The following is a 24,970-nucleotide window of genomic DNA, read 5'->3' on the forward strand; positions in this document are numbered from 1 at the left end:
ATAGAATCTTTCTATGGGGACAAGGACCAAAACACAAATGCCAAAGAGGTCAGTATTGAGACTGTACTCCCATCTGAAACTTCAGAAGGGACTATGAACTGCTTGCATGCACAAAGAGTTCTGGAACAGCTGAAGAAGAAAATAGAAGAAAAAATGGCCAATGATTTTCAAAGTATGAAACAAGAATTCACTGAAGAGAACAGCTCTTTAAAAAGGAAAATTTAACAAATGGAAAAAGAAGTACAAAAACTTACTGGGGAAAATAATTCCTTAAAAGGAATAATTGGTCAGATGGAAAAGGAGATGCAAAAGTTATCTGAAGAAAACAATTTGATGAAAATTAGAATTGGACGAGTAGAAGCTAATGACTTTATAAGACATCAAGAATCAGTCAAACAAAAATCTAAAGAGTGAAAAGATAGAAGAAAATGTAAAATATCTGACTGGAAAAACAACTGACCTGGAAAATAGATCTAGAAGAGAAAATTTAAGAATTATTGGCCTACCAGAAAGACATGATGAAAAAAAGACTCTGAACAATATCTTCCAAGAAATCATCAAGGAAAACTACCCAGAAGTGCTAGATCCAGAGGGCAAAATAGTCAGTGAAAGAATCCACTATTCACCTCCTGAAAGGGATCCCAAACTAAAAGCATCAAGAAATATTGTTGCCAAATTCCATAACTATCAAGTGAAGGAGAAAATACTACAGGCAGCCAGAAAGAAACCATTCAAATATTGAGAAGCTATAGTCAGGATCACACAGGACCTTGTAGCTTCTACATTAAGAGATCAAAGGAATTGTAATCTGATATTCTATAAGGCAAGGAGCTAGGACTATAACCAAGGATCAGTTACCCAGCAAAGTTCAGCATAACATTTTAGTCAAGGAGATGGATATTCAATGAAATAAGGGATTTCCAGACCTTCCTGACAAAAAGGCCAGAATTCAATAGAAAATTCAAACGCAGGTCTGAAGGTAAACAGGGGAAAAGAAAAACTTATTACCCAGTTTGGGCAAACTGTTTACATCCCTATAAGGGAAAACAATACTTGTTAATGTTGAGAATTGTGCATCTATTATGAAGCATAAAAGAGATATACATAGATAGAGAGAATGAGTATAAAGTAAATGATGTGATGATAAAAATATGATTCAAGCATGCAAAGGAATTGTAACAGGAGATGTAAAAAGGAGGAAGCAAAAAATGATAAATTGCATTACAGGAAGAAGTACAAAATTATATTATCATAGAGGGAAAGAGGGGAGGGAGATGAGCATTGTTTGAGAGATACTCTCATCTGATTTGGTTCAAGGAGGGAAAAATAAATTTAAGTATATAAATCTAACTAGCTCTACAGGCAGTAGGAGGGGAAGGGAGAAGAAAGGGGAGGAGAAACTAAAAGCGGGGGGAAGAAGTAGCAAGGGTAAAGGAGAGTAAAAGGGAGGGGGGCTGAAAGAAGGAAGGGAAGACTGCGGGAGGTGGTGGTGAAAAGTGAAAACTCTATTGAGAAGGGGAAGGGAGATGGGAGAACTAAAAGCACAAATGGTAGGAAATAAGATGGAGGGAAAGACATAGATTGTAATCATAACTGTGAATGTGAATGGAATGAACTCTCCCACAAAACAGAGACAGCAAAATGGATTAAAAGCCAAAATCCAACAATATGTTTTTTAAAAGAAACACATTTGAAATGGGGGGATACACACAGGATAAAGGTAAAAGGTTGGAGCAGAATATATTGTGCCTCAGCTGATGTAAGAAAAGCAGGGGTAGCAATCCTGATCTCAGACAAAACAAAAGCAGAAATAGATCCAATCAAAAGAGATAAGGAAGGAAACTATATCCTGCTAAAAGGCACCATAGATAATTAAGCAATATCATTACTAAACATGTATATTCCGAGTGGTATAGCATCCAAATTCTTAGAGGAGAGGTTGGAGGAGTTGCAGGAAGAAATAGGCAGCAAAACTATACTAGTGGGAGACCTCAACCTCCCCCTCTCTGAACTTGATAAATCTAACCTTAAAATAAACAAGAAAGAAGTTAAGGAGGTGAATAAAACTCTGGATAAGGTAGATATGATAGATCTCTGGAGACAATTGAATGGGGATAGAAAGGAATATACCTTTTCCTCAGTGGTACATGACATATATACAAAAATTGACCATGTTCTTGGGCATAAAAATATCACAATCTGGTGCAGAAAGGCAGAGATAGTCAATGCATCCTTATCAGATCATAATGCAGTAAAAATTATATGTAATAAAAGGCCATGGAAAGATAAACCAAAAATTAATTGGAAACTAAATAATCTAACCCTAAAGGAGGAGTGGGTAAAACAACAAATCATGGAAACAATCAACAACTTCATTCAAGAGAATGACAATAATGAGACAACCTACCAAATCTTATAGGATACTGCAAAGCAGTTCTCAGGGGAAGTTTTATATCTTTGAATGCCTACATGAATAAAATAGAGAAAGAGGAGATCAATGACTTTCGCATGTGGCTGAGAAAGCTAGAAAAAGAACAAATTGAAAATCCTCAAGTAAATACCCAATTAGAAATACTGAAAACCAAAGGAGAGATCAATAAAATTGAAATTAAGAAAACTATTGAACCAATAAATAAAACTAATAGTTGGTTTTATGAAAAAACTAATAAAATTGATAAACCTTTGGTCATTTGATTAAAAAAAGAAAGAAGTCATATCTAAGTGGAAAAACATCAGTTGCTCATGGGTAGGCTGAGCCAATATAATAAAAATGACAATTTTACCTAAATTAATTTACTTATTTAGTGCCATACCAATTAAACTATCAGATAATTATTTTCTAGAGCTGGAAAAAATAGTATCAAAATTCATCTGGAAGAACAACACGTCCAGAATATCAAGGGGACTAATGAAAAGAAATGCTAGGGAAGGTGGCCTAGCCCTACAAGATCTCAAATTGTATTATGAAGCAGAAATTATCAAAACCACTTTGTGCTGGCTAAGAAACAGAAGGGTAGACAAGTGGAATATGCTAAGTACTCAAGACACAGAAGACAATGAATATAGCAATCTACTGTCTGCTAAACCCAAGGACCCCAGCTTCTGGGATAAGAACTCACTGACAAAAATTGCTGGGAAAACTGGATAAAAGTGTGGCAGAAACTAGGCATGGACCAATGCCTGACACCGTACACAAGAATAAAATCCAGATGGGTACATGATCTAGGAATAAAGATTGATACTATGGACAAATTGGTGGAGGAAGGAATAGTGTATCAGATTTATGGAGAAGGGAAGAATTTTTGACTGAAGAAGAGATAGAAAGCATTATGAAGTGCAAGATGGATAATTTTGATTACATTAAACTGAAAAGTTTTTGCACAACCAAACCCAAAGTAACCAAAATTTGGAGGAATATAGAAAACTGGGAAAGAATTTTTACAGCTAATGTTGGTGATAAAGGCCTCATTTGTAGAATATATAGAGAGCTGAGTCAAATGTACAAAAATACAAGTCATTCCCCAATTGATAAATGGTCAAAGGATATGAACAGGTAATTTTTAGAGGAAGAAATTAAGGATATCTATAGTGATATGAAAAAATGCTCTAAATCACTTTTGATTAGAGAGATGCGAATCAAAACAACTCTGAGGTACCACATCACATCTAATAGATTGGCAAATATGATAGAACAGAAAGATGATAAATGTTGGAGAGGATGTGGGAGAGTTGGAACACTAATACATTATTGGTGGAGAAGTGAGCTGATCCAACCATTCTGGAGAGCAACTGGGAACTATGCCCAAAGGGCTACAAAGATATGCATACCCTTTGAGCCAGCAATATTGCTTCTAGGAGTGTATCCCCAAGACATCATAAAAATGGGAAAATGTCCCACATGTACAAAATTATTTATAGCAGCACTCTTTGTGGTGGCTAGAAACTGGAAATCAAGGGGCTGCACATCAATTGGGGAATGGCTGAATAAATTATGGTATATGAATGTAAACTATTGTGCTATAAGAAATGATGAACAGGAAGACTTCAGAGAGCCCTGGAAAGACTTATATGATCTGATGCTGAGAGAAAGGAGCAGAACCAGGAGAACTGTGTGTACAGCAACGACCATAGTGTGCAAGAGTTTTTTCTGGTAGATTTAGATCTTCCTTGCAATGCAAGGATTTAAAAAAAATTCCCAATGATCTTCTGAGGCAAAATGCCTTCCACATCCAGAGAAAGAACTATGGAATTCAATAGCAGAATGTAGCAGATCAATTTTTATGTGTGTATTATGTTTTGATTTGTTATATGATTTCTCTCATTCAATTTAATTCTTCTATACAACATGACTATAGTGAAAATGTATTTAATAAGAATGTTTGAGTAGAATCTATATAAAATTGCACACCATCTCAGAGACGGAGGAGGGAGGTGGGGGGAGAGAAGGAAAAATGATTGTAGAACACTGAAAATAAATAAAATTAATTAATTTTAAAAAATAGTAATAATAAAAATAGTTTATATTTATTTGGGCAATATGTAGGATTACAAAACATTTCACCAATTTGTTTTATTTTGTACAGCTCCTCTGTAAGAAGAATTGTTCTCACCCTGGAAATAGGGGTCATTTTTCCACACAGCTACTAGAGAAGACTGAGAGCCCTGCTCATTCACAGTTACTCCAATTTGAGTCTTGTGGAGACCCATATCCCCTTCACTTGATGGTGTAAAAAGCAGTTAGTAGGAAATGGAGCTGGTAGGAACCCCAAACACTCAGATAATTAGTAACAAAATGAGGAGTAACAAAATAGAAAGAATATTGGGAACAAGTAAGGACCATGAGAACCCAAAGCTCTAATCTTAATTAGAGCTGAGTGAGCTAATGCTATTCTTCTGTGCAGCAGGAGGAAGGGGAGGTTTGAATCTGAGCATCTGAGCTGTGTATTTTGAAAGTCTGCATTTTAGAATTGCCCATAAATTAATTTTTTGTTTAGATTTTCTGAGTCTGGGAGGAGGTATGGGTGTCTAGCCCACATGAAAGGTTTTTGGGGTTTTTTTTGGTAAATTTTTTCTTTTACAGTTAAATACAAAATGAGAAAAGAAAAAATTGCTCAGAATGCAGCAGACTAAAAGAGAACATTCAATATAAAGCAATGAATCTCCATTTCAAGAAAACCTATGTAATAAATACTACACTTTTTTTTCCCAAAGCTGCCCAGCTTTTCTTTGCTTCCTTGTTGGTTTTCTTTTGTTCTCTGTTGTGCACTTTTTACTTTATTTTTTCCCCTTTCTTTACTCCCCACCCCTAAAGAAGGCTACACTTAAGCATATATAGAGAGATAGATATCTATAAATATACGCATATATACACATATGTAATATGTGTATTATGTACTATGATGTACTATGTATGATGATTTCCTTCTATCATCTGTTTCTCTGAAGGTGGATACAGTCTTTTCATGTTTTTCTAAATTAACCATCTCATCATTTCCTACACCATAGCAATATTCCTTTCTGGATTCATACAACATCTTCCTTTGTAGGATCTTTGAGGTCAATTTGGGTATTTATATAGAATGACTTGGTTGCTCAAAATTGTTCTTAAAACAATACTGCTGTTAGTGTATACAACATTCTTTTGGTGATGCTCATTTTGCTTTTCTTTATTTCATGTAGGTCTCTCCATGCTTTCTAAAATCATTGAGCTCATCATTTCCTATAGAAGAGTTATATTCCATCATCAATATATACCACAGTTTGTTTAGCTCAATTGATAGATATACCCACAATTTCTAGTTCTTTGCCACCACAAAAAGAGCTGCTATAAATATTTTAGAACATGTAGGTTCTTTTCCATTTTCCCTAATCATCTTGGGAAACAGACCTAATAGTGCCATTGCTGGGTCAACCAAGGGTGGGGAACCTGCAATCTCAGGGTCACATGTGCACTCTTGGTCCCCAACTACTGAATCCAAACTTCCCAGAACAAATCCTGTTAATAAAAGGATTTGTTCTGTAAAACTTGGACTCAGTCAAAAGGCTGCACTCAAGGACCTAGAAGGTAACATGTAGCCTTGAGGCTGCAGGTTCCCCACCCCTGGTAGGCAGTCAATAACTCTGGGCATAATTTTAAATCTCTCTCCAAAATGGTTGGATTAACTAACAGATCTAATAACAATGAATTAAGGCCCCATTTTTTCCACAACCCCTCCAACATTTGTCAGTTTCTCCTTCTATCATTTTAGCTAATCTGATAGGTATAAAATAATATATCAAGACTGTTTTAATTTGCATTTCTCTAATCAACAATGATTTAGAGCATTTTATATATGACTATAAATTGTTTTGATTTCTTCATCAGAAAACTGCCTGTGTATATCCTTTGACCAATGGAGGAATGACATACTCATAGATTTGAAAAAGTTCTTTATATATTTCAGATATGAGACTTTGATCTGAGGAATTATCTATAAAAATTTCCCCCAAGTTTTCTGCTTTCCTCCTGATTTTTGCTATATTTGTTTTATTTGTACAAAATCTTTTAAATTTAACGTCATCAATATTATCCATTTTCCATATCACAACACTCTGTCTCTTGTTTGTTCATAAATTGTTCACATATTCATAAGTATGGTAGGTAACATATTCTATGTTCTTTACATTTTCTTGTAAAAACTCCCTTTATATTTAGGTCATGTAGGGATTTGGGTTAGTAGATATAGAGTAAACATGAAGCAAATGAAAACAAACATATGCCAATTAGTTAAATACTGGATAGTTTGAGAGGAAGGATATTGGGGGTGGGGTCACAGAAAGGTTTCATGCACATAGTAAGGTTTGAGCTGTATCTTAGAGGGAATCTACAAAACTCTTCACACTTAATGTCGCTATGAGATAGGAGAGAACTCACTGCAGCCCTCCTTGAATACAAACCTGGTATGGAGGTCTCTAAGTTCTTGGCTTAGACGTTCTATCTCTTCCTGTTTGATTTTGTTTGCTTTTAGATCTGCTGCCCACCTTTCCATGGCCTGCTGCTTTTTGGCTTTGCTCTCTTTCAAAAACTTGTTCATGAGTTGATTTCTCTGGAACCCAAAAGGAGATATACTTTAGAAAAACAGAGCTACCAGTTTCAAAGACAAAGAGATGCATTATTATTGTCAGCTGTCAAAGACCCATTCAAAGTTGGTCCAGAGGAGAGAGAATTACCTTTCTTAATATGTACCTGTACTTGGCAGGGCAGTAGAGTTGAAGTGGGGTGAGACTTTAAATGAATCATCCTCCTTTGGAATCAATGAGAAAGGCACATCAGAGTATTACAGTTGAAGTCATAAAATCTGGACTCAGGTTCTGACTTTGCCACTTAGGCAAGTCATAGGATTATAGAGTTAGATTTAGAAGTTACCTTAGAGACAATTGAATCCAACCAATGTCATTTTACTTACAACGACGCTAATATCCAGATGGGTGAATACATATTCACCTAAGGTCACACATGAACAAAGTTATAGAAAAAGTTGGTTTTTCCACAGTATCAAGTTGCTTTATCATTCTACAACTTTGTTCTCAATTTTAAATAGGGATACTTCCCCTCCCAAAAAGGATAATGGATGTACAATGTTTTGTAAATTGTTATAGAAACTTGTATTATTATTATCATCATCATTACTATCATTATCACTGTGACACTCTGGGCAAGTCTAAAACTATAGGTTGCAAAGAAGGTCCCAAACTGCATTGGTGGGTGGAGCTTTCTCATCTGGGAGCTCCATACACTCATGAAATCATAGGTCTAGTTCTGAAATTCTGTCCTCCTATTACTACTTTTTTTTCATCAGTATCAAAGGTTTGATATTTATTTCATATTTCTATTTTATGTTTAATGCCTATTATTTTTATATCATAGTCTTTTAAAACTTATTTTATTTCATAATAGTTCCCAATTACATGTAAAAATTTTTTTAACACTCATTTCTAAAAATTTTAAATTCCAAATTCTTTTTTTCCCTCCCAAACCTCCCTCCTTTTTGAGAAGGCAGCAATTTTATATCCATTATACATGTGAAGTCAAGCAAAACATATGTTCATATTAGTTATATTACAAAAGAAAACACAAAATAAAGCAGTAAAAATGAGGAAAGTGAATAAAATATGTGTGCTTCTCTCTGTGTTCCAAATTCCTCAGTTCACTGTCTGAAGGTGGATAGTATCTTTTATCTCGGATCCTTTGGAATTGTCTGGGATCATTTGTCTTGATCATAGTAGCTGTCTTTCACAGCTGATCATCCTTACATTATTACTGTTACTGTGTACAATGTTCTCCTTGTTTTTATCACTTCAATTTGTATGAGTTCATATAAATCTTTCCAGGTTTTTCCTATAACTATGTAAGATTTGTGATTAGTATTGTATGTACTTCTAACAATTCCAGATTACAACCTTTATAATTCAATCAATAAACATTTATTAAGTGCCTACTACACATCAGTTATTGCGCTAAGTGTTGGGGATGCAAAAACCCTCAAGGATCTTACAATATAATTAAATTCATGAATTTATAAGTTTTGGTATACAAAAAAACCCCATCATCACCTGGTGACCAACCTTGTGATGATGAGCCCTTCTTTACTGAATGAGGCTGGTTCTCAGACCATAGCTATGAAATCCATCTTGGCGCCGATATTCAAAGTCTTTCCAGCTTGGTAAGACTTAGCCTTGGTGTTCTGCTGGCATAATTTCATGAACCTTTGGTCCACTCAAATTCATGACTGGAGAAGGACTTTAGTGGAAGTGGTTTTATTCTCATAAAAAGTTATTATCTCTCTGTCGTTTGACATTTCAATCATGGCCTAGCCTCTACAGCATATTGTCTCTCACTAAATGTTCATTCATCTCATAGAATCATAGGTATAGAGTTGGAAAGAACTTCAGAGACCATTACAATTACAGTATATGTGATGATTAAAGATCACTTTGACCACTCAGGCTTCTCTTTCATAATCTTAGATAAGCCCTTATATCATTTTCCTTCCAAACCTTGCCTACTGCCATGATGAAGGGCTTCTTGGAACCAATAAAAATAATTATCAAAATAACATTTATGTTTTTAAAGACTATGCATTGAGCTCTTAACAACCCTGTGAGTTAGGCGCCACCAAGTGTTATCATTCCTGTTTTACAGCTGAGAAAACTGAGGCTCAGAGAATTAAAATAACTTGCCCATGGTCATGAGGCTAGTAAGCAACAGAGTTAGGCCTTTGTCTTTAGACAAAAAAGAAAGTCTTCTCTCTACCCCATTGCACTTCCTCTCTGGACTTTTTTCTGTGAGTTCTTTGAATTAGAGAACCTCCCATATTACCTTTTCTATCATGTGGGGAGATTTTCATGGGTAATTTTATTTTTATTTTAATTTATGGAATAAAACAAGCATTTCCATAACATAGTATAATAAAAAGATGATTGAACATGAAATTGCAAATCGACTATGCACAATTTTCTATTCCTTTCAAATATACAACAAAATTATCATTTTTTTCTCCCCCTCTCCTGCCCTAGAGATGGCTACCATTAGACACAAATATATATATATGGATATACATACACATATATATGTATATATACATCTATGTATACACACACACACATATATATAAAGTTATTCTATGCATAATTCTATTTATAGTATCTTTCTTCATATGTCCTTTACAGTTGATTTGGGTATTTAAAATAGACAAAATAACATCACTCAAAGTTGTTCTTAAAACACTATTGCTATTACTGTATACAATGTTCTCTTGATTCTGCTAATTTTATTCTTTCCTTGTTTTTCTAAAATCATTGAGCTCATCATTTCTTATAACGCAGTAATAGTATTCCATCACAGTAGTATCTATGGGTAATTTTTAATTAGTGTTCACCTCTAGAATAAAGGTTCCTAACCTTTGGTATCATGGACCCCTCTGGTAGTCTGGTGAAACTCATGGACTCTTTTTTAGAAAAATGTTTTAAATGCATAAAATAAAATATCACAGGAGTACAAAGGAAACCAATTATGTTCAAATACAATTATATGTCTTTTTTAAGTTCATGGATCATAGGTTAAGAACCCTTGAGACAGAACAATATTGGAAAATGTCAACTATTTATTGATAACACAGATGTGGAGTCAGTTTTTTTAGGAATTGGTCTTTATACCATATGAATCATTTGGAATTTGGGCACTGCTTGTATTTGTCCTAAGTTGATGTATTGGGAGTATGCACGGGTTGACATTGGAAGAGTAAAACCCAGGACACCAGAGCCAACTCTTCCTATCTTTTGTAAACTCACATGGGAGAGTTAAAGATTACTAGGATGAAGACAGGTGGTCTTTCCTATAGTGTCTGTGTCGTTCTGGGGTGAAGGGTCTTACTTACATATTTTTGTCCTTTTAATAGCTCAGTCTTTCTTTTTGTCACTATTTCCATTCTTTTTTTCCACTCTTGTTTCTTTGCTTCCAGCATCTTGTTCATTTGAACCAATTCATCATTAGTCATGATCTGGGCATTGAGCACCAGAGCATTTTGTAGCGTGCTCACAGTATTCAGAGGCCTCGAGGTCTGAAGATTTTCATACGCCTGGACAGGGGTGTTTTCATGTTTCTTTTTCTCCTCCATAGTGCGATTTTCACTAGAGCTGATGGCGTTCTTGTATTTCTTTTGTCTGACACCGGCTTCATGCATTTGGTAGAAATTCTGCAATCACATCGTCATTAATATTAAATCTGGAAAGGAACTTAGGGACCATCTAACCTTATCTTCATCATTTTCTATGTCATTTATTTTATGCCAAGTGTGATTAGGAGTTTTATACAAGTCAAATTTAACTAAAAACAGAGGACCAGCAATATTCAGACCAACATAGTATTTTGGGATTTGATGAAGCATTCTTGGTTTACTTCCTCTATGCCATTTTGATGTTCATGTTTTGTCTCAGTCTTTGCTTTTTCAAATTCAAAGTGCATGTGAGAGTTACTGTGACTGAACCAATTCATCACATGTGGCCAGGACTTTGGTGATGAATTTCCCCCATGCTTACTTAGGTTGATTCTCAGGTCCCCATCCCTGGGTGTACATGAAGTGTTTCCAATTTGGTATCATCTGTCCAAGGCTTTGTTCCACATTCATAGAGACTAGGGGCACTACTCATGCCCAGAAGATGATTATTAAGCAAAGGTTTTTTTCCTTCTCTGTCTCCCTGATCATAGAGAGAATTATAAAAGATGAGGAACTTCTTGTCCCCAAATCGATTTCCTGTCCAAAAAATCTGGGCAGGAAAAATAAACTTTTGAGGTACCATATGAAATTGAATCACTGACATCCATGGGAACAGTGTCCCCTAATAAAAACTAGAGTCTTTGAGAAAACAAGGAATCAGTAGTAAATGAATACACCTGACCTCGTTAATGTCGGGCAAATGCATGAAGTCTTCATTATCTTCTTCAAGACAGACAAGAATGATTTTGAAAAAATCAAGTGGTTTCTAGTTCCAAAGTATTCAGCTAGATAAATTTAAGTTAAATAAAAAACCCAGCAATCATATATTAAAAGTGCCTGCTGTATGTAAGGCAAGAAACAGAAGATTTGGTGGATCAGGAATCAGATTTGAAGTCAGGAAAGACTTGGGTTCAAGTCCTGCTTCTGACATGGAGTCATAGAATCATAGAATCTGAGAGTTGGATGGGGCCTTAGTATCATCTCGTCTGATCCATACACAAAAGGAGCTCCCACTCCACACTAGCCAGTTCTGTAACCAAAGGAAAATCACCAAACTGCTCAATGGCTTAGGCCACATTCTACAGATGATTTGCTGACCTGTTTTTTGTGAAGCATACTGGGAGTTCTCTACATTGGTGAAATCACAGGTCCAAACAAAACAATGTCTGACAATGTTTTAGTCTCGGGAGAGAAGGAAGGAAATAGGCATTTTATTTATTAAAAATCTACTATATGCCAGGCCTTGTGATAAGTGGTTTACAAATATATCTCATTTAATCCTCACAATGACCTTGTGAAATAGATGCTATTATCATCCTTATTTATAGTTGAGGAAGCTGAAGCAGACAAAGGTGAAGTCACATGGTTAGTAAGTGTCTGAGGACAGATTTGAGCTCAGATATTCTTGACTCTAGGTCTAGCGCTCTATCCACCAAGATTCCACCAGGGCTGCAAAGGCAAAAATGAAGCTGTTTCTTCCACTGGACAGCTTAAATTCTCAAGACTGGGAGTAAAGGAAGAGGAGAGGTTGGCACATATATATAGATAAGTATTTAACTTCAAGGTAGTTTGAGGGGGGGAGAGAGTGGTAACAAATAAAGGCATTAGGGAAGGCTTCATAGAGAAGGTCACATCTGAACTGAGCCTTGAAGGAAGACAAGCGTAACAAGGCAGAGGCCAATGGGAGCACATTGCTGGGAACAGGGAGGGAGGGCAGCAGGCAGTTCTCAAAGTCCAGTTCTCCATTACATAAGGATTATGAGAAGAAGCAATGAAGAGGAGTTTTATTCCCATTTTTTCAGATAAGGAAACTGAGGCAGACAGCTGTTAAGTGATTTGTTCAGGGTCACACAGATAGGAAGTACCTGAGACTGTGATTACAGGTTCAGCATACTCTTCTCTGTACAACATAGCAGAAAATGATATGGGAAGATTTAGAGGAATTTTGAGACTTTGCATCAATATGAGAAAGGTCTTCATGGATTAACTTAATTAATCCTACACTAAATTAGTTGCCACACTAAGGTAGGAAGAAAAGTTATTTGGGGCGCGCACGCCGCAAAGAGAAAGAGAGAGAGAGAGAGAGAGAGAGAGAGAGAGAGAGAGAGAGAGAGAGAGAGAGAGAGAGAGAGAGAGAGAGAGAGAGAGAGAAAGATTTAGAACAGATGCTGTCAATGGTGTGATATAAGGAGCCTGCCAGATAGTAATAGAAAGTTACATAGCATGAATTTATTGGACCCAATCAGAACAGTTTTAAGACCTTTTTCACCTGTACCCAGAAGCTTCAGATTAGAAATAAAGAAAGCATGTGGTAGGCTTGACCCAGGAATAGAAATTAGATAAGAAGGCAAAAGGATAAGGTGGCAAGAGATTTTAAGTCACCTTGTTGAAATGACTGATAAAGGGTCATGACTATATAGGGAAGGGAGTAAACATAAGATAGAGATGTTGGTCTGGAGTATAACCCCACTTCTGTCTAAGCCTGTGGTGGTTTTTCTGGAGGTACAGACCTATGATGCTTCATTCTGCGTATGAGAAAGGAGACAAGACTCTTGATTGGCTGAAAGAGTGTGAGCTTGAGTAGGAGAGAGCAAGTTGAGAAAGTCAGGTGTGTGCTATTGAATGGTGGTCTGGGGGTCTCATCAGATGCAGACATACAAGGAAGCTGGCCCCTAGAATGTTCCTTGACCCCAAACCCCTAGGGACTTTTAAAAATGTATTTCTCCTGGTGTGCTCTTTCTGTCTTAGGGGAACTGAGATTTTTTCAAGAGAAAAGAGAAAGAAAAGTAATAAAAAATAAGGAGAAAGGGAATAAAGGGAGGGAGTGAGGCAGGGAGAAGTGAGGGAGTGAGGGAGAAGTGAGGGAGGGAGTGAGGGAGAAGTGAGGGAGAAGATTGGGTTCAGAAAGAGTGAGGTGGTGGGAGAGGTGGAAGGGGAAGGATGTGATGATCAAAGGGGAATTTTAGACTTTAGGATCTTGAAATGGAGCAGTTTGAGGTGATAATGAGGACTAAACTTCCTGTGATCATTCCTGCGGTTGGCTGAGGTAGAGTGGAAATGGAAATCATGAAGCTGAAGGGATGGAGGAACTGAGAGACCGTATCATTGGGAAAGTTTTGGTAAATATGGTGTTTACATTATGTAAGTTATTTATTATCAATTACATCATACAAATTACATCATATAAATTCACAGTATATTAATATATAACAACACATCATGATAACATAATGCACACAATATTAATTATAAATTAAGATTATTTAAATTATTATTGTAAATATTTAAAGTATTAAAACATTGTAAATGTTGGTGTCACTAAGGGAGATGACAGTAGTTGGGGTAGAGAGGAAAAGTATAGTACAGAGGCTAAAGCCATTGAAGAAGGTAGGGGAGTGTCCTGGGGGTGACAAGACAATGACAATGAGCGGGGCAGGATGATCTAATCGGATGGTGTGAAGTCATCTGAGAGGTTGTTGAGCGACAATGGCTAAAGAAGGGTTCAGAGAACCAGGGGAGGGCAGGGAGACACTATCTCTTCTAAATTCTAAGTTGAGCTGCATAGGAACCAGCACTGAGTAGCAAAGGAATGAAAAGAATTTGAGAAAAAAGCCAGGTTTCAGAGCTACTTCCAGGAAACAGAAATGTTGTGGAGGAAGAGATCAAAGCCAAAGGTGAATTTAACAACAGAGCCAGAGTTCAAGAAGACAGCAGAAGTAGGGCTGAGGAGAACTGGGGCAAGGGAGAAAGGCAGCTGAGGCAGAGGAGGAACAGAGGTAGGAGGGGAAAGGTTTTTGTTGGGGGGCGGGGTATAAGCAGAAGGTGTCTCTGAATGATCGGTATTAGGGTAGTAGGAGGCTGGAGTTTGATAGTCACAGGGAAATTTGCAGAAAAAAATCCATTTGAAGGTTGTAAGTAGAAATTCTGCCTCCCTGGTAAATTTTGCTTCCTAGGTGAATCTTTTATGTTTGCTAGCATCAGGGAAGTAAGAAATTATGTGGGAAAAGGGTTAGAAAAGATATCTTTTCCCTAATGACCCTGATGGCATTGTTGGAGATTAGGGGTTTCATCTTTTGTCATTATTTTATCATCTTAGTTCCATGCACATAGGAGGTGCTTAATAAATGTTTGTGGAATTAAACATATAGAAAGCATTTTACAGATGGGGAGCAAGGTACACGGAGATGAATTGCCCCAGATGGAGAATGTGCAGAGATAGAGCTAAGGGATATAGGGTTTTTTTGGCTACGTACTGGTATCAGACAATTTTTCCCCCCTCCACTCTTCCTGGTGCTTGGTATACAGTGAGCATGTACTCAGTGAATGATGATGGCTGATAGGGTGTGCAAGTATTGTTTTAAGGAAGGTCACAGTTTTAAAAATCTAGACACTTCCTTTAATGTATTTAAATTGAGAGATGGGAGGGGGTCTGTAGGAAGACAAAGGTAGAGGAGAGATTAAAGTTAGAACACAGAATGTTAGGCCTAAAAGATCTTAGAATGTGAAGAAAAGGTTATCGTTCTCAGAGCTGGAAGGGACCTTAAAGGTCATTTATTCCAACTCTCTTGTTTTTCAATTGAGGAAACTGAGGCCCAGAGAAGTGACTTGTCCAAAGTCACACAGATTTATAAATGGCAGATCCTTTGACTCCAAATCCAGCAGTCTTTAGAACTTAGAATGCAAGAACTAGAAGAGATTTTCAAGGTGATCTATTCCAAAGCCCTTACATTCAGAGATGGAAATTGGGGCCCAGAGAAAGGATATGATTTTCTTAAGGTCATGTGTACCTCTAGTTAATGACAGAAACCATATTAGAAGCTAGATTTCCTTATCCTTCACAGACTGTCACTTTCCACTATACTACATTATATACCCAAAATATATTTGTTATTTTGCATGGGAAAGACCAATTAAGATGGAGTGACTGGTTCAGTGGATATTGCAATGGGACATTGGTGAAAAGAACTGTTAGATTGAGTGTATGTATATAAGAAAGGGAGGATGTGGTAGGCACTTACTTGAAGTTGGCCTGGTAGATTTATTTCTATACTGGAAGTTTAAGACACCTGTAGGTGTTGAAGTCATGACTTCATAATGGTGGCAACATCACATTGTTAATACACGTGAGCTTTGTGATCACTATGGACAACCAGCTCTATCCAAATCCTCTCCTCCTCCTCTGAAACTTCAACCTCTGCCACTAGTTTTCTTTTGTTACTCTTTGGTTTAGGAAGAGCAGAAAGGCAGGAGAAACTGCTCAGGGGCCTTGATCTGTATAACTCTATTTGCAAGTCTGGTCCCCACCTGAATTCCAATAGCAAATGCAGCTTTTGAAGGACACAGTTTAAGGACCTACCAAGAATTCTGGCATACTTTTTCTCAAGGCCCATGGTCCTAAAACTGTCTCTGATTCTCTTCTTTCCAGGGCTGATCTCACAAATAGGTGTGATTTCAGGGACTCTGGAAAATGCCCTCTGCTCTCAAAAAAAAGTTTTTTCTGAAGTTGTTGCTATGAGAACACTATTCTCCAAGAGACTAAGGACCTTGTTACACAAGACCAGAGCCTGTATAATCTGAGCCTAGTAGACTCACCTAAGAACATCGTTTGAGATGGATGATGACTGTGACATGTTCAGCCAGCTGAGAGGTGATGGTAGTGAGCAGACTCCACCTGATACTCCTTTCCCCCTGAGCCAGTGTGGGATATAGTGGCAAAAGTCATACTGCCACTTAGGAAACTTGTGTTCAAGTATTGGCACTGTTCTTTACTAGCTGTATGACTTTGGGCAATTTTTAAAAAACCATTCTTGATCTGTTTAATTTATATTTAAAATACAGAGTAGATTAGATGCTTTTTAAAAAAAAATTAGGTTTGTTGGTAGTTTTTCTTTTCAGATCGTAGACATTTTTTGATTACTTCTCCCCAATTCCTAAAATGGAACTATCCCTTGTAACAAAGAAAAACAGTTATCAACACAGTGATTATGTTTGATAATATATATAGCATTCTGTCCCCATAGAAATACCCCTATCTCTGCTGAAGAAATATATGTTGTTATTTCTCCTTCTTCTTCTTCTTCTCTTCCTCTCCTCCTCCTCCTATTCTTCCTTCTTCTCTGGGACCAATGTTGGCTTTTTACAATTACTAAGAGCCTAGTGTTCTTTTTATCTACTTCTCTGCAGTTATTGTTATGTTCTTTTGGTTTTGCTTATTTCACTCTCAATCAGTTCATACAAATTTTCTCATGTTCTTCTAGTGTTTCTCATATTTATCTTTTTAAAAATAATTGATATTAACAGATAAAGTAGATAATTTTGATTCTATGAGATTGAACAACAGTACTCAAACAAAAAGGATAAGAAGAGAAACAGTCAAATGGGGAAAAAAAATTTCATCTATTTTTTCAGATAAGAGTTTGGCATTCGAGACAGACAATTAACAGATTCATATATGTATATGAATATATGTGTTTATATGTATTTGTGTATACATGTATGTATACATAAATGCTTTATATACATACTTGCACATACATATATATGCATGCATACCTATGATATCCATAGCCAAAAGCTATTCCCCAGTAGATAAGTCATCAAAGAATATGAACAAATAGTCCTCAGAAAAAGAATTACAAACTATTAACAGCCATATGAGAGAAATGAAAATCAAACAGTTCTCAGGTTTTACTTTATGCTTACCAAATTGAGAAAGATGACAAAAGATGGAAATAGCTAGTCTTGGAGGGCTGTGGGAAGATAGGCACCCTAGAGTATTGTTTGTGGAGATATGTATTACTACAGTCATTTTGTAAAGCAATTTGGAACTGTGCAAATGAGATTGATGTATCCTTGCCCTTTGACCTAGAGATTCTACTACTAGAGATATATCCTAAGTAATCATTGATAAAAAAGAAAGTCTCCATGGACACCTAGTAATACTTTGTGTGGTAGCATAGGCTTGTAAACAAAGTAGATGCCCATTGGGGAGTGACTAAACAAATTGTGGTACATGAATGTAATGAAATATTACTGTGCTGTAAGAAATGACAAACATAGAGAAGGATGGAATGACTTACATAAACTTATGGAGAGTGAAGTATGAAGAGCCAAGGAAACAATATACACAGTGACTACAACATTGTACATGGAAAGAACAGCTGCAAAACAATTGAAAATGAATGTTGCAAAGTATAATAAACAAGCATAGTCACAAAGAAGAAATGTTCCTCTACTCCTTTGCAGCAGAAAAAAAATTCTTACTGCATAGTAATATTCTAATGTATTCATTTGCCAAGTTTGTTCAGATATTCCCTAAGTGATGGACAGTTACTTGGTTTCCAGCTATTTGCTACCATAATATTTTGGTAAATATAGGACCTTTCTTTCTGTCTTTGACTTCTTAGGGGTATATATCCTAAAATGCTTTGCTATTTTTTAAAACTAATAGCTTGAAGTCTAATAACATCGTCTCTCCATTCCTACTTTCTTCTTTATTTACCTTCAGGTTTTGATCATCCAAACAAATTTGATACTACAAAGTATCCTTTGGTAGTTGTGTGTAGCACCGAGTATATAAATCAATTCTTCTAGTATTGGTTTTATTATATTGACATAGTACAAACAGGACTCTATCCAATTATTTAAATCTTTTATTTTTGTCAAGTCATTTATAGTAGTATTTACACAGCATATTTTGTAAATTAACTTTCAGACATTTTGTAAGTATTTTAATGGAATTTCTCATACTGGTTTTTGTGTCTGTAACTGTATAGAATATGGAAGCTAGGTGGTACAGAGGAGGAAGTGTGAGGCCTGGAGTCAGGAAGACTCATTTTCCTGAGTTCAAATCTGGCCTCAGACACTTACTAGCTGTGTGACTCTGGGTAAGTGACTTAACCCTATTTGCCTCAATTTCTTCATCTGTAAAATGAGCTGGAGAAGGAAATGGCAAACCATTCCAGTATCTTTGCCAAGAAAATCCCAAATGGGGTCACTAAGAATTGGACACAATTGGAAAATGACTGAACAACTGTATAGAAATGCTAATGACTTTATTATTTTTTTTTTACTTCCTTCATGACAGCTCCAATACTCCCCTTTGCAGGACATTTTTCTGGGCCAGACTCTCTGGATGCTAGTATCTTCCCCTCTGAGACTACCCTTTATCTACTATGTATATATCTTGCACATACATAGTTATTTACATGTTGTCTCCCTCATTAGAATGTTACCTCCTTGAGGGTAGAGACTGTTTCCTTTATTTTTGTATACCTAGCACTTAGCAAAGTGTTTGACACAGAGTGAGGATTTTTAACAATGTTTATTGAGCTTGATGGTACATACCAATAATCTATACTAGTGATACTGGTAGATCACTTGAGTTTCAGAAATTATATCCTGCAAAAGGGCTAAAGCCAATTGGATGTACACACTAAACTGGGGACCAGTACACTAAGCCCCCAGGAGGAGAGGGGCCACCAGCCTACCTAAGAAAGAGTGAATTAACTCAGGGAAGAAATAAAGCAGGTCAAAGCTTCCACACCAATCAGCAGTGGTTCTTCTATTTCCAGCTTGGGTGAAATAGGGAGATCTAACCTATAAATGAGAGAAAGAAAGAAAGAAAGAAAGAAAGAAAGAAAGAAAGAAAGAAAGAAAGAAAGAAGGAAGGAAGGAAAGAAAGAAAGAAAGAAAGAAGGAAAGAAGGAAAGAAAGAAAGAAAGAAAGGAAGGAAGGAAGGAAGGAAGGAAGGAAGGAAGAAAGAAAGAAAGAGAAAGCTGTTTTTTTCTGAGTGACTATTCTACTATTTTAATGAAGTTATTGATAGATGCATTTTGCTAATTCTCTGAGGTTTTCTAAGTAAATCATCATGTCTGCATTAGTTCCCTTCTATCGCAAACATTTTAGGTCCTTAGGCTTTGCCTAGGTCTAGTATTTCATGAGGTATGTTTTACCATTATTACCTGTATAAGTCTGTTATAAGGTTCCTTCCAGCTGTAATATTCAGATTGCCTGTTCGTTCACTGGAGATTGGTTCAGTTTCATATTTGGAGTAAGAGGGTTCTCCTAAGTTCAAATGGTTTATTTTTATAGCTCTCTTGACAAGGACACAAATTTAGGTAAAATATTAGTCAGCTCCTAATTTCTTAGCACAACAGTTATCTGGTCTGAGGAGCATTTGTCATAAATCTATCCTCTTTTTGTTCTTCCCCAAGGTATTTTATGTACAAATTGCTCTTTGGAATTATTTGTACACCTGTCTACCATCCTTCATCAGTTTATTTAAGCAGTTTGGGGAATACTAAACTGGGTTGGTGGGGTGTAGGGAGAAGAAGGAGATTGAAGTTGCATAGGGAAATCATATATTCTTTTGATGCTTTGTGGATGATTAAATGTTTAAGATTATAGCACCTCCTGGCAACTTCAAATATAACAGCATTGCATAATTGTAAAATTGTAGATTTTACATCAGGAGACCTGGGTGAATCCTGGATCTAATACAATTTTAAGTTTTAATAGCTTCAAACTACACTAAGACATTTGAGATAACCTGTATTTTTATTAGCTGTGTAATGTTGGTCAAGTCACTTAACCTCTCTGAGCTTCTGTTTCCTTATTTGTAAAAAGGGATAATAACATGTATTAACTCACAGGCTTGTAATGAGTGCTTTGTAAATCTCAAAGTGCTACAGAAATGGGATCTGCTATTATCTTTCATTTAAGTGGATTATTGAGAGTTGACTTACGTCTTCCTTTGTCTTAGGATCTAGGTAGTTCTGGGATAGGACTTGTGGAAAAAGCTAAATTTTGACAAGAGACTGTTCTAATACCAACAGATAAATGACTTGTCTTGGTGTCTATTTCTGGTCTCATTCAACATAGTATTCTCCCTTCCAGCTTCAAGTTCAGATACAGTTCTCTGTAACACACCTGTGTGTATGTCATGGTGGAATGGGGGATAAAAGGAGAAGGGAAATGAGGTTCTATTTCTGACCAACTAAAAGGATCAATGTGTCACTTCCTTGCTTCAAAATTTTTTTTAAAATAATATTTTACTTTTTTGCCAATTGCAATGTAAAAACAAATTTTAACATTCATTAAACAAAAAATTGAGTTTCAAATTCTCTCCATCCTTACCTCCCTTCTCTCCCTGAGTTGGTAAGCAATCTGACATAGGTTATACATGTGCAATCATGTAAAACATATTTCCGTATTAGTCATTTTGTAGAAGACTACTTGAATAAAAAAAAAATAAAGAAAATGTAAAATAGCATGTTTTGATCTGCATTCAGACTCTATCAGTTTTTTTCCCCTGAAGGTAGATATAGATAACATTTTTCATCATGAATCCTTTGGAAGTGTCTTTCATTGCATTAATGAGAATAGATAAATTCTTCATAGTTGGTCACCATATAATATTGCTGTTAAGATGTTCTCTTGCTTCTGCTCACTTCACTTTGCATCAGTTCACCTAAGTCTTTGCAGGTTTTTCTGAAATCATCCTGTTCATCATTCCTTAGTATTAGTATACTAGTTATTGTAATACTGTAATCAATATTCTAGTTATTATGATATTGTAATATTCTATTCTATTCTATTACAATCATATATCACAATTTGTTCAGCCATTCCCTAATTGAGGGACATTCCATCAATTTTCAGTTCTTTGCCACCATAAAAGAGCTGCTATAAATATTTTTGTACAAATTTAATGCAGTCAAAATTATCCATTTTACACCTTGAATGCTCTCTATCTCTTGCTTGGTCATAAATTCTTCTCTTCTCCATAGATCTGACTGGCAAACTATTCTTTGCTCTCCTAATTTGTTTATGGCATCACCCTTTATCTCTAAATCATGTACTCATTTTGACTTTATCTTGGTGTACAATGTAAGATATTGGTCTATAGCTAGTTTTTGCCATACTGTTTTCCCAGAAGTTTTTGCTAATAGTGAGCTCTTATCCCAAAAACTTGAGTCTTTGAATTTATCAAACACTAGATAACTATGGTTATTTACTACTGTGTTTTGTGTACTTAATCTATTCCATTGATCCACCACTCTGTTTCTTAGCCAGTACCAGATTGTTTTATTGACTGCTTCTTTACACATACAGTTTGAGATCTGGTATGGCTAGGTCACTCCCCCCCTTACATTTAAAAAAATATTTCCCTTGATACTCTTAACTTTTGTTCTTCCAGATGAATTTTGTTATTTTTCTAGTTTCACATACTATTTTTTTGGTATGTAACTGAATAAGTAAATTAATTTAGGTCAAATTGTCATTTTTATCATATTGTCTTGGTTTACACATGAGCAATTGCTATTTTTCCAATTGTTTAGATCTGATTTTGTATGGAAAGTGTTTTCTAATTGTGTTCATATCTATTGTTTCTGGGTTTATCTTGGTAGGTAGAACCCTAAATATTTTCTATTTGAGTATTTTAAATGGAATTTGTCTTTCTATCTCTTGGTGCTGGTCTTTGTTAGTAATATATAGAAATGCTGATCATTTATGTGGCTTTATTTTATATCTTGAAACTTTGCTAATGTTGTTCATTATTTCAACTAATTTTTTGATTGATTCTCTAGGATCCTTATAAGTATACCATCATATCATCTACAAAGAGTCATAGTTTTGTTTCTCATTGCCTATTCTAATTCCTTCAATTTCTTTTTCTTTTCTTGTTGCTATAATTAAGCTAATATTTTGAGTAAAATATTGAGGAATAGTAGTGATAATGGACACCCTTGCTTTACCCCTAATCTTATTAGTAAGGCTTCTAGCTTATCTCCATTACACATAATGCTTCTGATAGTTTTAGGTAGGTGCTACTTATCATTTTAAGGAAAATTTCATTTATTCTTATGCTCTCTAATGTTTTTTTTTTTTAATAGAAATGAGTGCTGTATTTTGTCAAAAACTTTTTCTGCATCTATTGAGATAATCATATGATTTTACTTGGCTTTGTTATTGATATGGTCAGTTATGCTAGTTTTCCTAATACTGAACCAGCCCTGCATTCCTTGTATAAATCCCACCTAGTCATAGTGTATGATCCTTGTGATGTATTGCTATAATCTCCTTGCTAGAATTTTATTTAAGATTTTTTCATCCATATTCATTAGGGAAATTGGTTTATAGTTTTCTTCCTCTATTTTTCCTTTTTTGCTCTCCCTCATTTTTAGGTAACAGCACCATATTTGTGTCATAAAAGGAACTTGGTAGGACTCCTTCTTTGTCTTTTCCCAAATAGTTTATATAGTATTAAAATTCATTGTTCTTTAAATGTTTTATAGAATTCATTTGTGAATCCATCTGGGCCTGGGAATTTTTTCTTAGGGAATTCCTTGATGGCTTGTTCAATTACTTTTTCTGAGATGGAGTTATTTAAGTATTCTATTTCCTCTTCTGTTAATTTGGGCACTTTATATTTTTTTTGTAAATATTGGTCCATTTCATTTGGATCATCCAATTTATTGGCATATAATTGGGTAAAATAATTCCTAAAATTGCTTTCATCCTCCTCAGAAATCTTGAGAAACTTTTCAGTTACTTCTAAAATGAAATCCAAACTCCCTGACTTGTCATTGAAAATCCTCTATAATCTGGCTCCCTTCCACCTTTCCATACATTTCATATCACTCCTTTTCACACAATTTGTGTTCCAATCATACTGGCCTATTAGCTCTTCTTGGGACTCAGAATGCCATCTCCCATTCCTGTTTCTTCACACAGGCTGTTCTCTCATGCCTGGAATGAGTGTTTTATTCCTCTCTGCTATTTAGATTCCATAGCTTCCCTTAAGATTCACTTCAGATGTCACCACTTCTCCTGATCTCTCCCCTCCGAAACATTTGTTAGTGCTTTCTGTTTCTGTCTCTTTCTCTCTGTCTTCTCTCACGTTGAATTTAATAGAAAGCATTTATATGCATAACCCATGGTTCAAAGGTCACTTGCATAAGACTTTCCTTATTGGTGGAAATGCTGCATGTTCCATATTCCATGTTCCTATGTTCCTATGTCCTATGCCTGTGTGAGAGGAGAGTTGATGAGAGTTGGTGAGAGGGAATAGAAATTCTGGTCTTCTGGTTTCCAGATTTGTGAGAGAAAACATGTTTTCTCTCTTCTGGTCCCTGAATGGAAAGAGACACTCTGGAAAGAAGCTGACATGTAAAGGAGTCAGTGACCTTAATCATGTCCCTATCTCCATTTTATTACACTAGAGACCTTGGAGAATTTTCCCTAGGGTTAAATATAAGACACTCTTGGTTGAGCTGAGTTATCTTGCTCTCAGTGGGAGAACTCATTACCTTTGAGTATTTATTGTCTGTTACGTATTCTCATATGTATACTTTCTTTGATTTCTCTTTGCTATCTATTTGGATAAATGGGATTATTTGCTCTGTGTTCATTGTGAAACTACCATTGAAGGGAGGGGAATCAAACCTTGGATATATAGCTTGGAGCACTCTTCTCCATTAAGGGATGTTGACAAGAAACTCAGTATGTACTCCAAAATTATTTCTAACTAACATCTAGGGAAGCAAATTGATATAATTCTACTCTGGTACTCCTTCTCTCTGAGAACAGTAGAGTGGCCAGCCTCTGGCCTCATCCTCCTTCTTTCTCTCTTGGCAGGACTCAGAGTTTCCCTTGGAGAAGGATGTAGGGAGGAAAAGTTAGCGATATCTATTCTTATCTCCCAGAAAGCCATATCTAGATAGATCTATGTGGACTCCCATGGGCAAAACACAGTACCCCCAACATGCACACATCCTACATATAAAGTTTTAATGTTCTCAAAGTACTTTCATGTGTTATCTCATTTGGTCTCATTTAAATGTAAGCTTCAATAGGGCAGAGGATGTTTTGATTCAAAATGCCATAATAAAAAGCACATGCGCTTAATAAATTTTTTGTTAAGTTGAATTAAATTAGGAGGGGAATACCAGGGGGCTACCAGAGTAATAATTCAGAATTTTAAAAGATCTTACTCTCATTGAAGTAGACATTTCCTCTGTGGACAGAGATTCTCAACCCTGCACTCTTTGGAGATAGTTGAATGGGTTGCTGTGGTAAAAATGTTATCACCTGGTAGTCAAAGTTGGATGATGAGGCTCTCCATAGGCAGATACTTGCATGGTAGACATACAGTCTTTTACTGGACCAATACTTAGAATTTCAGAGTTGAAAGTGCCTCTCTGGTAATCTAA

The 24,970-nt window shown here is 35.9% G+C and overlaps 2 protein-coding genes across 5 annotated transcripts in view; one reads left to right on the plus strand and one right to left on the minus strand.

The window, feature by feature from the left end:
- The window catches only part of CCDC197 (coiled-coil domain containing 197), a 40,851-nt gene extending 24,982 nt beyond the window's left edge, over positions 1-15,869 (minus strand). The window contains exons 1-3 of the mRNA XM_072622481.1: positions 15,773-15,869; positions 10,416-10,733; positions 6,937-7,085 (exon numbers count right to left, since the gene is read on the minus strand). Of these exons, the coding sequence (XP_072478582.1) occupies positions 6,937-7,085; positions 10,416-10,721 (455 nt within the window). The 5' untranslated portion in view covers positions 10,722-10,733; positions 15,773-15,869. The remainder of the gene's footprint in view (positions 1-6,936; positions 7,086-10,415; positions 10,734-15,772) is intronic.
- ASB2 (ankyrin repeat and SOCS box containing 2) overlaps positions 14,269-24,970 on the plus strand; it is a 164,640-nt gene continuing 153,938 nt past the window's right edge. For 2 of the 4 annotated variants that reach the window (XM_072622476.1, XM_072622475.1), the window contains exon 1: positions 14,269-14,530. The gene's annotated coding sequence lies outside the window, so the exon portion shown is untranslated. The remainder of the gene's footprint in view (positions 14,531-24,970) is intronic. The other 2 variants (XM_072622478.1, XM_072622477.1) reach the window with 1 other exon arrangement.

The sequence above is a fragment of the Notamacropus eugenii genome, chromosome 7 (assembly GCF_028372415.1).
Source record: "Notamacropus eugenii isolate mMacEug1 chromosome 7, mMacEug1.pri_v2, whole genome shotgun sequence".
Lineage (NCBI taxonomy): Eukaryota > Metazoa > Chordata > Mammalia > Diprotodontia > Macropodidae > Notamacropus > Notamacropus eugenii.